The sequence below is a fragment of the Pogona vitticeps genome, chromosome 3 (assembly GCF_051106095.1).
Source record: "Pogona vitticeps strain Pit_001003342236 chromosome 3, PviZW2.1, whole genome shotgun sequence".
In the NCBI taxonomy this organism is placed as follows: domain Eukaryota; kingdom Metazoa; phylum Chordata; class Lepidosauria; order Squamata; family Agamidae; genus Pogona; species Pogona vitticeps.
In genome coordinates this window covers 34,380,546-34,399,348 of record NC_135785.1, presented here as the reverse complement: position 1 = coordinate 34,399,348, position 18,803 = coordinate 34,380,546, and the positions used below count along the sequence as shown (strand labels likewise).

The following is an 18,803-nucleotide window of genomic DNA, read 5'->3' as shown; positions in this document are numbered from 1 at the left end:
ATGTTGAAAACATTCTGAGAAACAGATGTTTAGATTTAAAACAAAACAGTGTCCTGTTTTTGCAAATATGGAGCTGTCAAGAAAATTAAATACAGGCCTACAGAAAAAAAACACAAACCCCATATAATATAGCAAATACATCAATGTAGACTTCTAGACATACCATGAACATTCTGATATATGTTTTCAAGAACTCATCCTGAAAGAAAAGGTTGAATATTATCTAACACATCATAAAAGAACCTCTTGCACTGGAAAACCTTTTAGAATGCAATTAAGGACCATCGATATTACTGAGAATTTTACTTCAGTACAACACTGATTAAATAATTATTCTTCAAAGGTTGATTCTCAGAGAGCTCTTAATCTCATAAAAAACAAGGGAGAAGCAAAAAAAATTCAGCCTTAAAAATGTAGTTTGCATTAAAGATTAACACTTCTTCTTTTCCATGTGTCGAGATTGTTCTTTACTTTTAAAATTAAAAGCAACTAACCAAAATACAATCTGTCTCTGACTCAATTTGCTTTTACTGCAAAGAAGTATAAGCAATTCACAACATACTCAGGGTTGCCAGTGAAAAGCACTTTCATGATGACAGCCTCATCAAAACGCAGATCTTACAAGAACATGAGTGGGGACTGTGGCAAACTCTAATTTTAACAAACTGTTTCGAAATGAACCTGATGAAGACTTCAACTCTGGTATAATGCTCATCCCTTGCTCAAGTCAGATTTCATATAAAAGTCTATATTTTAAAAAAATCCTTAAAGAAGTACAAAAGGGGAAAGGAGTTATCTTTGGAAGAAAGAATAACAAGGCTGATACATTGGCCATCTGATATATGCTGAAGCCTGAAACACCTGATATAGACAGTGTCCTCAGATAAAATGTACATTCTAGTATAACTTCCTATCAAATGCTGTGCAAGCTATTGCAAACATCTCTACAGGAGGCACTGAGCAAATATTGTGCACGCTACGCTACTTTTTCGTACAAACTATCTTTGATTTACAAATTCAATATCTTAGAAAGATTTATAATTTTGTTACACATGGCAATTACAGTCTATCTTGGAAGAAAGTATGTCTGAATACAATTCTGAACCTAAAAACTAAGTCTAGACGTATTTCACTGGCTTCATTGCCAAAGAAATATGGATAGTATGACAGTGCTTTTTAATCCTGAGGTAGAATGTAGACTTTCAGATATCAAGTATTGGAATAAATTACCAGCAGCAGATAAATATTATAAGAAATACTAGAGATTTTGAATGTTTATTGTTTATTTACAATTTATGTAGCGCTATCTATTGTTAAAAGAACTGTATCCTCAACAAAAGTTCTGTTTTCAATCTTCCAACTTTACTTCACTTAATGTAAACATTCATCAGCAGAATCCTAACTGCTCAAAATTTCTGCTGTATGAAGACAAGATTTTGTTCTTTGAGGGTACAGTGTTTCAACTATAACTAAACCTACGAAGTGCAGCTATTGTAGATTTTTCAAATCAAGTGCACCAGCTAAAATCACCTTCACCTTATGAATTTCACTAAAGGTGTGAGACAGGTCTCAGTACCTGCTTAATTTTAATATTTTCCAAAATGCAAATCTGCTGTGTGTATTTCTTTATCCTAGCACCATAAGGTAAAATCTGAACCATGGACAGTGCCCATGAAACCGAAGCCAATTGATTCAATGAGTTTTTCTTATAGTTCATCTTAAGACTTTGCAGACTTCATCTCATAAATACGATGTAAGCTTTCCCCCGATATTCAGTGCTACATACTCTGTTAACCACCCACATGAATTACTGCAATACACTGTATACAAGACTGTCTTTTAAAATGGTATGGAAATTACAGATGGTAGCAAATATAGCTGCTTGCTTCCAAGCTGTTAGAATGAATGCATCTCCATATTATAGGCCTGTCTGGGGCTTTAGGTACATTGCGGAGGCTGTTTTCTCAGTCCCACCAATCTCACAGGGGCATTAAGGGACAACATAAAAGAAGGCCTTCTCCATTGCTGCTCCAATGCTGCAGAATTTCCTTCCATGGGAGGCCAGGCTGGTCTCTTCTTTGCCATCCTTCTGCTGACAAGTAAAAGACCTTTCTTTTTTGGCAGACTTTTTCTTTTTTGGCAGACTGTGAGAGGGTTCGGGAAAAGGAGTTGGTATGTCTTTTTATTTTTTAAAATATGTTTCTAAATTCGTTAGTTATTTTTAACACGACACCTGTTTAACTGTTTTTTAATACTGTGTCATTTATTGAATTTTTAGCTTCTATGTTGTCTGCTTTATTCTCGGCAGCAGCTTTGAGAGTTTCAGACAAGTTGTTAGCAACTGAATGCAAATCATACTGCAAGCAAAGCATATCCTTCCACATGCTGCAAAAAATGTGTACAGTAGGACCGCTGTATCCACGGGATTGGTACTCACAGTTTCACTTAACTACTGCCTGAAAATATTAACCCTCTCGCTGCCGAAATATGTGTTTCCAAGCTGTATTACCAGAACTGGCCACTAAAGGGAACCAGAGACTATGATATACCCTATTTCCCAGAAAGTAAGACCTAACTGGAAAATAAGCCCTAGTATGATTTTTCAGGGTGCTCATAATATAAGCCCTACCCCAAAAATAAGCCCCATTTAAGTGAAACCCTGTGGTCCACCACTGTGCAGCAACCAGAAGAAGATGGCATGACTTTATTAGAAAAAATGTAGATTATTGTTCATGAAAAAAAAATATCCCACAAAATAAGCCTAAATGTGTTTTTGGAGCAAAAATTAATATTAGTCCCTGTCTTATTTTCTGGGAAACATAGTATATGGTTTCTAGACAGTATCTGTGCTTTCCGGCATCCACAAAGTCGGGGACATGGAACTGTTCCCCCCACAAATACCTTGGTCCTACTATATATTAGGAACTATATATAATGTGTATAACTAGAGATTAAATCATTTACAAAAAGCAGCAATAATAGACAATATTCACACCAACGTAACATGTAATATAAAACCTGAAAAATTTTGAAAGTATATTTATCAGGTCTACAGAAATATTTTCACCTTAAAAGATAAAAACAATTCATTGTTGTAAAATGCTTTCGCTTGTCCAAGCAACATATAATCTCTTGCCTAACGTCAGTGTTAGTGTCTCTGTAAAGCATGAGGCTAAGAAAGGTTAGCTGTTCTATGCTTCCCTCCTTCCTCCATTCCGATTGCACCATGTTGTCTCATAAAAGAGGCCTCTTACATTTACGCATTCATTTCTGTAAAATATAATACATGCAAACTAAGTCACACATGTATTGGATTTTACAAACACACAGGTAAATGTAATAGGCTTCTTGCATCTACGTAAGGACATCTGGTAGGCGTAAGTATTGACACAGGCACTTCCTCGGTGCACAAGATGAACATACAATTATGTTCATATTGTACACCTCACTATCCCAGCCATAGAGAGATTCTGCTAATAACAGTGACTTTTATTGAATTGGTGCATAAAATTTATTCTGTTTTTGAACACCAATGTACTCCTTTGAATTCAATAAAGAAGGAATTATATATTTTCAGTTCTCATAATAATGTTGTGTGCCATCAAGTTACATCCAAATTATGGCGAACCTGCTATGGTCTTAAAGGTATGTGACACGTTCAAGGAATAGTTTTACTACTGCCACCACCTAAGTAAGCTTCCATAACAAAGTGGGGATATGAACCCAGGTCTCCTGAATCCTGTTCCATCATGCTATCCACTACCATTTCAGCCTTTAAATTCAAAACATTTAGACGCTATATTCAATACTTTTAGACAGGAATTAAAAGACACAAGTGACATTTAAAGGCATAATTAGTGATCAAGCTTACGTGTCATCTTTAGCTGTGAAGGATGACTGGTACCGTGGCATTTTAATTCTCAGGACAATTTTTGTCTCAGAACAATATGCCTGACTATTTTAAAAAGACAGCTTTCTCAATAAATTGAAGGTCATTAAGAAAAGCATCATTATTCATCATCTCTTCTTGTGCCTATCTGTCTCTTCTTGTGCCTATCTGTCCCTGAAAGCATCTGAGAAGCTACTGATCATTCACTGGTTATGAAGAAAGGCACTGCTACATACAATAGTGTGACAAGCACAATGTAGACAACTTATGAAATACTACTGTTCTAATTGGGGGCAGGGACTGGGATGTGTGGCTGGGAAAAATCAAGCATGCTCTTCTAGATCCAGCAAGGTTTGGGCATGGAACTTTTTCATTGTTATAGCCAACATACTGGAATGTCATGTCACAGTTCACATAGTAGAATTAAGAAGCTATCCTGCACTGACGGTAGTATAGGCATGTATACATATCTTCCAAAGAGGAGAACTGAATGAGCATTACGAAAACGTTGCAAAATTAGCAGAACTTAAAGAGCATTAACATATCATACATCTAGAGCTACTTTGGTCAATAGATAAATGTGGAAAAGCAAGATACAAATTAAAAAGTAAAGGGGAAAGGGAAGGAAAAATGGAAGGGAAGGGAAGGAAAAAGGAAAGAAAACTGAAAACAGACAACTGGGAATTAATACTATGAGAAAAGTACTATAAAGCAACGCCCTTATCAATTCAGTCTCTGAGGAGCTTGGTGCTCAAGTGTTTTGACTGTCATCCCTCCCACCTGTAGGTGCCACTGACAGGAAATGCCACAGCCAACCAAAAGACACAACAAAAGAAGAAATGTGCAATAAATCTGCATGTACTAGTGCATGTGGAAAATTTAGAAATATTCACTATGATTTAAATAAAATATACCACAACACAGTAGGAAAGGATGTAATCAGATGACTGATCTGCGTGTTATTTGGGTGGCAATGATCAACTTAAACGTACCTACTTTCCCTCCGCATGGTCCTTTAGCTCTAAACAGGACTTTGTGGAAGCCATTACGATAAAGTGTTGTGACTGGTAAAGAAGGGCATCCCCATATCCGAATTTGGTTACATATGTGATCTAATTACCTTTTGAAAGTAATGGGGCTACATGAGACAACAGGTCAAGAATCCTCACAAAACAAGAAGTAACTGTTAGTTCCAACAGGCACTAGAAGCAGCCAGGCCTCTTTCTCTGATCCCTTTATTCTGCCAGCACACTGTTTGGGTTTGTTTTTTTCTTGGTGGGGAGACAAGTATTGTTCCCCCAAACTTTTTCTCTTCATCCTGGTTCCCCTCCTCCCAAATGCAAACAATTAAAAGCAAGAAGGAAAACAGAAAAAGCCTTTTTTTCCCCTTCAGTCTAGTGAGCGGAATCTGAATAAACAGTTTATATTACTTAGAGAAAACTTATTTTAAAAAAAACCTTGCTATCCAAAATTATGTGCAACCAGAATTTAGAATTATGAAAAACAGTCTCATACTGTGACATCCATTTGTACAACTGATAATGTAACAGTTGTCATTCTCAGCATGCACACTAAAAGAGAAGATTCCTTTGGATAAAATAACAATATTAAATACTTCCATTCACATGCAAGAAATTAATTATCTATATATTTTACAAACAAAATTATTGACAGAAACAGGAGAGAAATATTAAAAAGCACAGTACACATAGTACAAAACAAAGATAATAATTATTGTCAAAACTAGACAATAAAAAATTGTCAATTCCCCCAAACAAATAATTGTTTCCTGTGAAAATATACCACAGAATGGGTTAGATACCTTGATACATACAGCTATAAGGTTTTCAAGAAACCTTATTTGCATTTTTTTTTTACATTATACACTGCTGTTAGTTGAATAATTTCCAGTTTGGTATCATGATAAGAGCCAACTTAATTGTGTGTTTACGTTTTAAAAAAACTTTAAAGCTGACCTACTAATGTATTTTAGATATGGACTTCTCCACTTGGTAACAAATTGCTCATTATTTGGAAGAAACGAATGCACAAACAAAATTAGTAAAAGAACCATACCCTTTAACATCAGTTTATCAGGAGGATCAGAATTTCTGAACATGAAATGAGAAGCAACATAAGGAAATGTTTTCAAAAATCTTATCAAACTTCAAGAAACTACTCACATTGAATCATTTCTGACCAACTGACCATTTTGACGCATTGCGTTTTCACTCATGGAACGTTCTCTTTTCAGCCTTCCTACTGCACGAACCTGCAAAACAAGATAAAGAGAAATAAAACAAAGAAAGCCATTTCTTAAACCCAATGGCAACAGCAACCACACGTATCTGACACCTACTAATAGATTATTCTCATTTAAGAGCAACATAGAGCATGAAAAAAGACTTCTTCCTGAATGGCGATATTTTGTTATTGGAAAATGGGTTCCTATTTTTCCTCTAAATTCTAAAATTAGTAATTTTCTTGACAGAAACTATCTGGAAAGGCTTTTGAAAATAAGATTTCTTTAAAAGAGCTAAATCAAAAATTGAATATAATTTATACAACGTACAAATTATATGGATCATAACACTATCTAAAAATGTGAAGATGCAAAGCACGACCTCAAAAGGTGAATTAGAAACATCCCAAAAGTATTATAATTGTGTTTAAAGGTCCTGGGAAGCTTTAAAAAAAGATAACATGGCGCTGAAATAACTAGTACAAGAGTCCTAGGACAGTGATAGGAAACATGTCATCTGTTCCCCATGTGTTGTTTCCACCTGACCCACGATGCTGATGAATTTCTACACTGGAGGTATTCAATAAGGAGTATTAATGTTAAGTAGAGATAGTTCCATGGGTTACGTATCAGGCTGCAGTACCAGAGATTCAGAGTTCTATTCTTCTCTGTGCCTCCAAGGAGAAGAGCCAGCCTGTGTGGCCTTGGATGAGTTTCATAGTCCAGTCCCAGAAGAAGGGAATGATACTCTCTACTGAGAAAACCCTAAAAAGGGTCACCATTTAAGTAAGAGTTGACTTGACAGTACATGGTTATACATATTGTTTCATGGTACACTGATCAAGAAATTTTCAGGAAATATTCCTCTTCCTTTCAATTTCTTTATGAAATAAAAGACTAAAGAAAGTATCATGAAACTGAAGAAATGAAGAATATTAATACTAGCCTCTTCATTTTGAGGAGTCTGAGCAGGGGCTCTCTCTAGGTCCAAGAAATCAAGTGGGCGTTCACTGAGTGAAATAACACGTGGTGGTGTTTTTAGTGACAGAGGCTTGAATGGAGTCGACTGGAGAAGATCTAGATCTGGTGGCCTGGAAAGTGGAATGTCTTCACTATTGCCTATAGCAGATTTAAAACCAAATATATGTTATCAATAAATTATTCAGCATGGTCTGATAAATACAATAATGCTTTCACAATCGAGTTGTTTTTCCTGCTTGGCATTCAGCTATCTTAGCCCAAAACATCAACATTAAAGATTTAAACGCATGTTTTTTTCTCCTCCACTCTTTAATTTTTTTCATCCAATTAGGCGTTTTCATCCAATTAGTCATTCTCTAGTTTTTTTAATAGCTGGGCCAGAATTCATAATAAATACACAGTCACACTCTGCTCTACTTGCCTTCCCTCACATTTTAGTAAAATATCTTGTCACCTCCCACAACATGCAAGGTATTTTAGATACATATGAGCAATTTAAAATAAAGAGGCAGCTTAGCATCACTTATTTATGTTGCTCACACAATTTCAATGTGAGTTTTTAATTAATTAATTTCTCTCTGTGCCTCCAGGGAGAAGAGCCAGCCTGTGTGGCTCACACAATTTCATGTTGCTCACACAATTTCAATGTGGGTTTTTAATAATTAATTAATTAGTTTCCTTTTCCGTGTCCAACTAAGGGACCTAAGGCAAATCACAAGTTAATAAAAAAACCTACAAACCAAATAAAAGCACAATAAATTATGACATTAAAAAATAACTGAACATACAAAGTATTTAAACTATTAGCTGTTAAAATACACATAAAATAATATCTAGCCCAAAATACCAAAACTGCCCAATAGGTTATTTTAAAAACTGTCTAAAATGTTCTTTACTTGTGCCCTGAAGGACAAGAGGAAGGGATCCAACCTAGCCTACTAATAAAATGCATTCCACAACTTAAGAGCAGCCACAGGGAAGGTCATCTCTTGTGATCAAACAAAATCTGTGAAGGCAGTAGAACTGAGTGAAGGGCTTCACCAGAAAATCTTAAGGGGCAGGGAAGGTTCACATTGGGAATGTGGCCCTTCATATAACTTGGACTCAAACTGTATAAGTTTTTTAAGTCATAACCAGCAGTTTGAACTGGGCCTGGAAATGGGTTAGCAAACAGTGAAGCTGTTGTAACAGGGGAGTTACATGCTTCATGAAACAAGCCACAAGCAGCAGCCTAGCTGCAGAATTTTTAACCAGCTGAAGTTTCTAAACCATCTTTAAAGGCAACCCCATGTAGAGAAATTACATCAAATGTGATGTAATCTAGGTATGTGTAACCATAGCAAAATCAGACATCTCTGGGAACAGACACAGCCAGCACATTAACTTTAATTATGCAAATATACTCCTGGACAATGTTAAGACTGAGCATCCAGGCTCAATAAAAATTCCAGGAGTACACTCAAGTTCTGAGCCTGACCTGTCAGGAGGAGTGTAATCCCATCATGCACAGGCAGAAACCCTATTCCCTGATCTGCCATTGATAGACTAAAAGCAACTCTGTCTTGTCTGTTTTAGTCTATTTGCCCTCATTTAGTCCATTTCTGATCAAAGACATTAGGTTAGAACTGAAACAATTTCCTTGGAATTAGGCATAAAGGAAAGATAGTTTAGTGTCATTCAGATACTTGTAAAACCAACTTCTAAATTCTGTACAACGCCACCCAACAGTTTCATGCATTTGTTAAACAACTTGGGGGAAGAAGAACCCTGGAGATATTACACACTAAACGCCAAGAAGTCAATCAGGAGTCCCCCCCCCCAGCACCACCTTTTGAGATCACCTTCAAGGAAGGAATAGAGCCACTGGGGTCACTAAGAGTCAGAGATGACTTGACTAAACAACAACAAAAACATACTATGTTTTAGATATACTATATTTTAAACATAGACATACAGTGGTGCCTCGCTTAATGGTCGGCCCGTTTAACGACGAATCCGCATAGCGACGAACTTTTTGCGATCGTTTTTGCGATCGCATTGCGATGTTTTTAATGGTAAAAAATCGCTTTGTGATGATCAGTATGCTGTTTCGCTTACTGATTATCACATAGTGATGATTTCCCAACAGCTGATCGGCGGTTCCAAAATGGCCACCGGGTAAAAAAAATGGCCGCCCGCTATGTTTTTGCCCAGATTCTATACTTACCGGCCAGCGAAAATGGCCGCCATATGGAGGATTTTCACTTAAAGGTGAGTTTTTTGCCCATAGGAACGCATTAAACGGGTTTTAATGCATTCCTATGGGCTTTTTAATATCGCATAGCGACGAAATCGCTTTGCAGCGATTTTTGCTGCACGGATTATCATCGCTATGTGGGGCACCACTGTAGTATGCCCCATACCTGAGAGATTATCTAGACCATGATCAATGGTATTAAAAGCTGCTAAGAGGATACGACCAACACGTTTACTTTCACTTTGTTCAGTTCTTGGAATAGTGGATCAAAGCTATTTCTGTTCTGTAATTGGGCCTGAAGACTTATTGAACTGGATCTAGGCAATCTGTTTCATCCAGGAACTCTTGAAGTTGAGAAGCCACCATACACTCAAGGACCTTGTCCAAAAATTATATTGGAAATTGATCCATATCTTTCTAATATAGTGGGTTCAAGGAGGGTTTTTTCAGGAGAGGTTTTACAAAGGCCTCTTTGAAATATTCTGGCAACCTGCCTTGCTGCAGTGATGCTTTTAGCACTCTTCTTATCCACTCAGCCAGTCACCCTCTTGCTGCTTTTATAACCCAGGAACAGCAAGGATCCAACATACATGTGATTGTTTCCCCCTCTCCAAGGATCTTGTCCACATCCTCAGGCTGTGAGAGGAGACTGAAATGTATCCAATAAAACAGGACAAGCACGGGCGAACAGTACATCCACAGGACCTGTATCAACTACAGCTTCAAAGTCAAAATATATCCAAGTACCTGCAAAATGCTGTGCAAATTCATCACAACAGGCTGATGAGTAGTCACCATCTTGCTCTGGTGGCTGAGCATGTAACAGGCCTTTGACCACTAGACACTGCCTCATTGGATGGGTCTGTGCAGACGTAACAGCAGCAGAGAAGAAGCATTTCTTCACTACAGCCACTGCCACATAATAGCTTTTAAATGGGCTCTAGCTAATATTTGGTTGGATTTACTCCAAGTTTTGAACCACTGTCACTCTAGTCTCTGTCCCACTTATTTCATCACCACCAACTCCCTGTTAAATGGGGAGAGGGCTTCATGCAAAGGGATGTTAAAGAGTGATGATGTCTACAGCACAAGATATTTCCTCATTCCAGATGTCAACCAGGACTTTCACAGACTTACCAGACAAGGTGACATAATTCTCCAAGAGCCATTAGGAAACCATTCAGATCCATCAGCCTCCTGGGGCAGACCATTTTAAACCGCCTCCGTCCCTGTGGAGGATCTGAGTTCCAGTGAGTCTAAGACTCACCATACTATAAAAGCATATGAAATATCTTCTTATGCTTTTGTAGATGATGATTATACAACTATATATGCAGACAGGCATCTTATATGCGGTGAGCTATCTCCCTGTTGAATTAAGTCACTAGAACTTTGAAAAAACATATCAAGCAAACATTGCATGCGCATTCATTCAGTACTGCAGGAATTTTTATGTAACAAAGAAGAACATAATAATGAATGATGTTTTTTCAGACACTGAAACATAGCATAAACATAGCATAAAGAGACAGATAACATCTGATTGCTTCTTCCAGATTTATCTCAAACTATTTGGATGTAATTTATACTGTAAATCCATTGATTCTGGATTGATTGTTTTTTAAATTTACTTTATTATTACTGTTACTGTTAAGTACATATTTCTCCACCGATTCCTTCAAAGAACTCATAACATTTCACATCGCCTTCTTCTCTCTGCTTTACCCTCAGAACAACCCTAAAGTAAAATTCACTTTAGGTGTGTAAACAGCCAGAGGGAACCCAGAAACTAATTTAATGACTGAATGCAGATACCATTTTTAAATTGTATTTTTGTTACAACAACACATACACATAGAGTTTCACCACATATTTTACCACTTCCTTTCCCACAAAAATAAACATACCTGCTACAACAATACGTTCTGGCACTTGCATTGTTACACTTGCATTTGGAAGCCCTCCTTCAGGGGCACCCTGCTCAAGGTCAGCATTTGGGGGAGCAACCTTGAGTTTTTCTGGAACTCTCATTCTCTGGCTGATCCCTTCTGTATATTCCATTTCATACTGAATTCGATTCATTTCAGCTATTTCGGCAGCTGGAGATGGGAATGTTGCTGTACTCATCCTGGTATGAGATAAAACAATATATTTTACTTCAGCTGTAAGAACTAACCCAATATGGATTTCTAGGTATAATAAATTAAAATTTCTCCACTGGTTTTGTAGAGAATGAATTCCTGCCTTTAAAGACATTTTCCCCATGTCAAGCTCTCAGCTGCAGTGTGGCCATCATGTACACCCTGAAGACCCTCATCTTCAAAGTTGAAATTAATTAGAGTGCTACACTGCTAAATTCTCACAGCATTTCTCTTTAGAAGCCCAGCACTATGAGCCAGCAAACATATGATGGCTCTGTACACAAACTATGGATAATTATATTTGAGACAGAAAGAAGAGAGGATATTGTTGAAAACAAAACTACAGTGGTGGAGTTCTGGCGTAATCTCGCATCCTCACCTTCCAAATCAGTACAGTAGTTCCCAAACTTCTGTAACCCAGCTGTTCTTGTACGAGTACCGCAACTCCTAGAAACCCTGGCCAGCACAGCTAGTGGTGAAGGTAGGAATCACAGTCCAAGAACACCTGGGTCACCCAAGGTTGGGAACCACTGTACTAAAGGAAAGAAATTGTTCAGCCATTCTGTAGTTTTTTCTTCTACAACAATTGCTTCTTCTTTAGAGGCAGTTCATCAGGAGGTTCAAAAGGCCAGCACAGGAAAAAGAAATATTACATTGGGTAAAGAAACCTATACAATCAGCAAAAACAAGAGCTGCAGCTGACTGAGGCTCTGATCATCAGCTTCTTATAGCAAAACTCAAGCTTAAACTGAAGAAAGGAGGGAAAACCACTGAGCTAGTCAAGTATAATCTAAACCAAATTCCTTATGAATACACAGTGCAAGTGAAGAACAGATTGAAGGAAATAGAGTTGGTGGACAGAGTGCCTGAAGAACTATGGATAGATGCTCGTGACATTGTACAGGAGGCAGCAACAAAATCCATTACAAGGAAAAGGAAATGCAAGATAGCAAAGTGGATGTCTAACGAGGCCTTACAAATATCAGAGAAGAGAAGGGAAACAAAATGCAAGGGAGATAGGGAACGTTACAGAAAACTGAATGCACACTTCCAAAGAATAGCAAGGAGAGACAAGAGGGCCTTCTTAAACGAAGTGCAAAGGAATAGAGGAAAATAATTGAAAGGGAAAAACCAGAGATCTGTTCAAGAAAATTGGAGATATTAAAGGAACCTTTTGTGCAAAGATGGACGTGATAAAGGACAAAAATGGTAAGGGACCTCACAGAAGCAGAAGATATCAAGACGAAGTGGCAAGAATACATGGAGGAACTATACCAGAAAGATGTGGATGTCCCGGACAACCCAGATAATGTGGTTGCTGTTCTTGAGCCAGACATCCTGAAGAGTGAAGTCAAGTGGGCCTTAGAAAGCATGACTAACAACAAGGCCAGTGGAGGTGATGGCATTCCAGTTGAACTATTTAAAATCTTAAAAGATGATGCTTTTAAGGTGCTACACTCAATATGCCAGGAAGTTTGGAAAACTCAGCAGTGGTCAGAGGATTGGAAAAGATCAGTCTACATCCCAATCCCAAAGAAGGACAGTGCCAAAGAATGCTCCAACTACTGTACAATTGCACTCATTTCACACGCTAGCAAGGTTATGCTCAAAATCCTAAAAGGTAGGCTTCAGCAGTATGTGGACTGAGAATTCCCAGAAGTACGAGCTGGATTTTGAAGGGTCAGAGGAACTCCAGACCAAATTGCTAACATGCGCTGGATTATGGAAAAAGCCAGAGAATTCCAGAAAAACATCTACTTCTGCTTCACTGACTACGCAAAAGCCCTTGACTGTGTGGATCACAGCAAACTATGGCAAGTCCTTAACAAAACGGGAGTGCCTGGCCACCTTATCTATCTCTTGAGAAATCTATATGTGGGACAGGAAGCAACAGTTAGAACTGGATATGGCACCACTGATTGGTTCAAAATTGGGAAAGGAGTATGACAGGAGAAAGGCTGCACTGGAGGAATCCCAAACCGGAATTAAGATTGCCGGAAGAAATATCAACATCTCAGATATCCAGATGATACCACTTTGATGGCAGAAAGTGAGGAGGAATTAAAGAACCTCTTAATGAGGGTGAAAAGACTCTCTGGAAAAGACCCTGATGTTGGGAAAATGTGAAGAGAAAAGGGGACAGCAGAGGATGAGGTGGATGGACAGTGTCATTGAAACTACCAACATGAATTTGACCCGACTCCGGGAGGCAGTGGAATACAGGAGGGCCTGGCATGCTCTGGTCCATGGGGTCACAAAGAGTCGGACACGACTTAATGACTAAACAATAAAAACAAAAGAAACCTAGGAATCTTGCAAAATGGAAATTTAACAACAAAAAACTTGTTATATTTAGAGTGGGGATTATAAAAATATACGTAAGTGAAGCTAGCAAGCAGAAAAAGTTGTAGTGATCTTGTTGGGGAGAACAGAAGCAGCCAGATCAGAATGGTACAGTAGTCCTCAAGTGCTGAGTTGTAAAGAAGCTACGCTGAAACCAAGAAGGCTGGAAGTTGTACTGCCGAAGGATGTCTTGAAATTGCTCTGCTGTTTAGTACTGGGCACTGAAGGAAAACAATATTTATCAGATTTAAATGTATATGTTCTTCAATATTATTTTCACATCCTACTTATTTCTACAGTTAATTCTAAAAGCTGTGGTAATTTTTCCTCCTAGAAATCTTTAGGCATCTTCAATGAGGCATCAACAGGAACCAAGGTGTCAGCAGACACCTCCCTTGGTGCTCAAGGCCTTCTGTCTTTCCCAATTTATTCAATACAGTAGGATCTCCATGTCTGTGGGATCAGTATTGACGGTTTCCCTTATCCACACTCTGAAAATATTAAAAAGATTAAATGAAAAAAAAAATCCAGAAATACTGTATGTGTTTTCATGATCTAATTACAAGAACTGGCCACTAGAGGGAACCAGAGATGATGCAATATATAAAGTTTGCTATTACCCACAATTTCCAGCATCCATGGGGCTTTACAACTAATCTCCCATGGATACAGCAGTCCTATAGTATTTCAAACAAATGTTATCACTTTGGTCTACCAGTAAACTGGAAATCAAAGTCCCTCTTTTCTTTCTTGTTGACCCTTCTCTATCTCTCTCTTCAACCTGCTACTTTTTTGGCCATTCCCATTGCTCCCTTCTCCTTTTGACATCTACTGATCTTATTTTCCTCTTATCTTTTAGCTGACTGAAAAGTTTGGAGATTCTGAGGAAAGAAACAAACCAGATATGAGGCTCCCTGGAGACCCTCCGGAAAAATCAGTATCTGAAGACTGACTGGTGTGTTCCTTCTGCTATCTAAGGAAGACTGAAGAAGTCTGCTGTCTAGTGACTGAAGACAGCACTGCAGGCTACATAAATAAATCAAATAAAATTAATAAATTTAAAAACAAAATATCCAGGTGTGCATGCCTCTTGGGTTCTCATATTACCCCTGCAAAGTTGCAAATATCCAGAGTTCACATCCCTGAAGCTGTGACAGAGACAGACATATACCTATTCTCTTTTATTATTAGATTACTTTGTTACTGTAAAACTGCTTTGAACACATGGTACTGTATTCAATGTATTTAAAGATTATAAATACCTGTCCAGAAAAATATTTTAATATATCAAAATATCTGCCATCATATCAGGAACCCAGGAAGTAAAGTACACTAATCTGACTAAAAAGGAGTGCTGAGAGCTGGTTTGTAAAAATATGTTCTTAACTAATAGAAATTTGGTTTTTTTAAAGCCAGTGACTAGAATTCCATCATGTTTTTATGCCAGCATAATGTAGTTAGTGTAAATCTCAGCTGTGATTCAGCCGCCCAGAGTGGTAGAATATACCAGATGGGCGGGATATAAATCAATCAAACAAACAAACAAATAAATAAATACTCAACAACAAATGTCTATGTTGACTTCTTAATGTGGTAATTTGTTGCTGAGATTTAAACCAACCGAGTTAAACTGGCAGGTAGGACTAAGAGGATTTTGGCCAAAATATTTTGGTTCTTTTAGGCAATATACAGATGGGAAAATTCTAACCTGTCAGGACCTTGTTTTTAGAAAATCTCCTGTTGTTGTCTACTACTATGGAGTTTTACAGAGTCCCTTTCAATCATAGGTTCAACACACATGAAAGCACATGAAGCTAAGTGAATCTAGGCATGCCTAACATACAAATGACAATGACCTGGGAATCTTGTGTATAATTCTTTAAGTCCCATAATGGAATATAGAGGGGGAAGAAGTGTAAATAAATAAGAAACAGATGAATGAGCAATCATTTTAAAATTAGCAAACATTCAAATTAGGAATAAAAGTATAGAAACACATCAGGCCAGGAAATAACGTGTTAATACTGTACTTGGTGCAGTCATCAATTGAAATGGAGACTGTAGCCAAGAATTAAAAAGAAGACTGAGACTACAAAGGGTGGCAATGAAGGAACCAGAAAATATAATCAAGTGTAAAGATGTGTCATTGGAAATCAAGAACAAGATCATCAGTACTATTGCATTCCCAATTACTATGCAAGAGTGTAAAAGTTGGGCATTAAAGAAAGTTAACAGGAAAAAAACTGATTCGTTTTAATGGTACAGATGCAGTGGGGGAGTTTTGTGAATACCTTGGACTGACAGAAAGACAAACAAGTGGGTCCCCTAAAGCAAATGAAGTCCTGAACTATCTCTGGAGGCAAACATGTTGAAACTGAGGCTATCCTACTTTGGGCACATCATGAGAAGGCAAGATTCTCTGGAAAAGACACTAATGCTAGGAAAGGTGGAAGGCAGCAGGAAAAGAAGAAGATCAAACATGATATGGATTGACTCCCTAAAGGAAGTCACAGACTTGAGTTTGCAAGAGCTGAGCAGGGTTTGGAGGACAGGGTATTTGGAGACCTCACATTCACAGGGACTCCATAAATCAGAGATAACTTGATGGCACATAAAAACAATACTGCAAAAAACCATGACAAAAATACCTATAAGAATCTATCCTCTACTCGTGAGCTTAACTTTAACCTACAACTTCCACTAACCTTCCTAATGGAATGTCGCTGCTTGTTCGCCTGCTCATTTTGGTGTTTGCTTGTGATTTTAATTACTAGTACACTGCAGGGCTGTTTATTTTACATAACACTCTCCCTAGACAGCAGAAATTTTGTGTGTAAGACAGCATGACAGCCACTTTCCAAACTGTAAAGGAAAAAAAAAAGAACAGGTAGCACCATTAGTCATATTACTTACTGAAATATTCAATACCCATGGCACTTAAAAATCTATATCCATCTATTCTGTAATGTTAACTTGATAAGAAAGGGCTAAACAGCTTCCAAATGTCTGGAGATTCACAAATGTGATTCCTTTTGAAGTTTGCAATTCTGGTCTTTGCAAGAATAGAACTTTTATATACTCTTGTGCTGCTCCTGAAGAATCAAAACATGGAGCCAAAGACGGCTGCTACATCTGCAGAACATTTTAAACTTAACTGTCCTCAACAAAAATACTCTGTTTCTGCCTTTTAAAAATATAGCAACAAATGAAAAAGTATCTGACCACAAACACTTCCTTTAATCTTAGGACACCCAGCAGTGAATCCAAGAATAAAATTGTAACCACTTAAATCTGTCATGTACTATAAATCACCCAACAGTGTGTGTGGCGATAGCTGAAACAATAGAATACGAAATAGCCAAATTGTATTTATTGCAACATAGTAGGTGATTAGTTACACCAAAGTCATTATTTTTACATAGAAACAAGAGCAGTTAAGGCATTAACATCCCCAGACATATTTAAGGAGAACAGCCCCATGTTGATAGTCCTGGAAACAGAACAGAATGTGCCAAAAGTACCTTGTAGCTTACGGCATTTATGCTTTGACTTTGACAGTAACTGTGGTAGCTAAAGGAAGGCTAAATAATCTGGAGTGCTAGATCAGTGGTTCTTAACCTTTGTTACTCGGATGATTTTGAACTGCAACTCCCAGAAACCCCAGTCAGGACAGCTGGTGGTGAAGGCTTCTGGGAGTTTCAGTCCAAAACTCCTGAGTAACCCAAGGTTAAGAACCAGTGTGCTAGATGGTCCCATGTGCACTGACAAGTGCACCTTTGTGAGACTAGGAAACATCATAGCACTTAATTGTACATTAGATAGTTTTGGTTTATAATTTCCTGACAGCCATGATGAACTGTTCCCATTTGACTCCTACCACTAGCAATAGCAACCAAACAAACTAGGAATTCACCGGGGGGAGGGGGACATTATATCCAAAGCAAGATTTCTGATTTTTGTTGCTTAAACTTCAAAACAAAATTGGCTCTTGATTTATTCTCTGTTTATTTGGGACAGACAACCCGGTTGTTCTAGTTCAAATATAGCAACCTCATGATCTGTTTATACATTTCTGCTACTGGGAGGGACCATGTGGCAGCATTCCAGCAATGTGTGGCCATGTTACTCACTAACAGTAAAGATTCTCCAGAATTCTGCTTTGCGCATTTATACAAATGCAACTCCATTATGATGACTAAACTGTTTGCATGCTCCTCATCAAGTAAGGCATCAAGTAGGTAGTCTGAGTTACAATAAGTTAAGAAAAGTTGGCAAAACAAAGTAAGTACAATACTGCAATATTATCCTGATGAAAGAAGCAAAACTGTATCAATGAGGGATAACCTGGCATCAAAAATGGAAGACACCAATCAGAAGAAACAACTCTATGGCAATGGAATCACATGGCTGAGAGCATCTGTGATGTGAGAATACTTGTGATTTGAGCATAGAGCATTTATGGTCTGAGCATAATTGAGAGTACTTACAGTCTGACTGTAGGATTAATAGGTAGGAATCTGGGTTTGGACATACCATTAAAGTAACTTCTGCACTATTATGTGCTACAGAAGGCTATACAATTTGGATTGTTTGCTTGCATCATCTCTGTTATATATGCAGAATTCAGCTTCTCGGGCAGAAGTACTACCAAATGTTGTTATCCACACATTTCTACAGAGGAGTACCTAATCCAGCAAGTCAAGATATTCATGATTCTAACTCAATATCAACTAAGAATTATTTCGATAGGACTGTATGAATAGGTAAAGATATTGATGATGGCAATAAGATGTGTAACAAATAATAAGGCTGCTATAAGAACACAACCTTCCTGTCCTTACAAGACAGAAATGTTCTGTCAGTCTTTCAGGCACTGCAATAATTCCGTTTTTAATTTTTGTTTGTTTGTTTTGTTTCTGTCACAGACGTTGAACCTATCATGGCTATTTCTTTAAAAACTGCTTTTCACTG

General features: G+C 37.7%; 1 protein-coding gene across 8 annotated transcripts in view; it reads right to left on the bottom strand.

The window, feature by feature from the left end:
- Positions 1–18,803, bottom strand: part of MFF (mitochondrial fission factor) — a 36,866-nt gene that overhangs the window by 17,164 nt on the left and 899 nt on the right. For 4 of the 8 annotated variants that reach the window (XM_020792652.3, XM_020792655.3, XM_020792656.3 and 1 more), the window contains exons 2-5: positions 16,538–16,694; positions 11,256–11,476; positions 7,078–7,250; positions 6,073–6,161 (exon numbers count right to left, since the gene is read on the bottom strand). In XM_020792652.3, the coding sequence (XP_020648311.1) occupies positions 6,073–6,161; positions 7,078–7,250; positions 11,256–11,476; positions 16,538–16,575 (521 nt within the window). In that variant the 5' untranslated portion in view covers positions 16,576–16,694. The remainder of the gene's footprint in view (positions 1–6,072; positions 6,162–7,077; positions 7,251–11,255; positions 11,477–16,537; positions 16,695–18,803) is intronic. The other 4 variants (XM_020792654.3, XM_078389201.1, XM_078389202.1 and 1 more) reach the window with 1 other exon arrangement.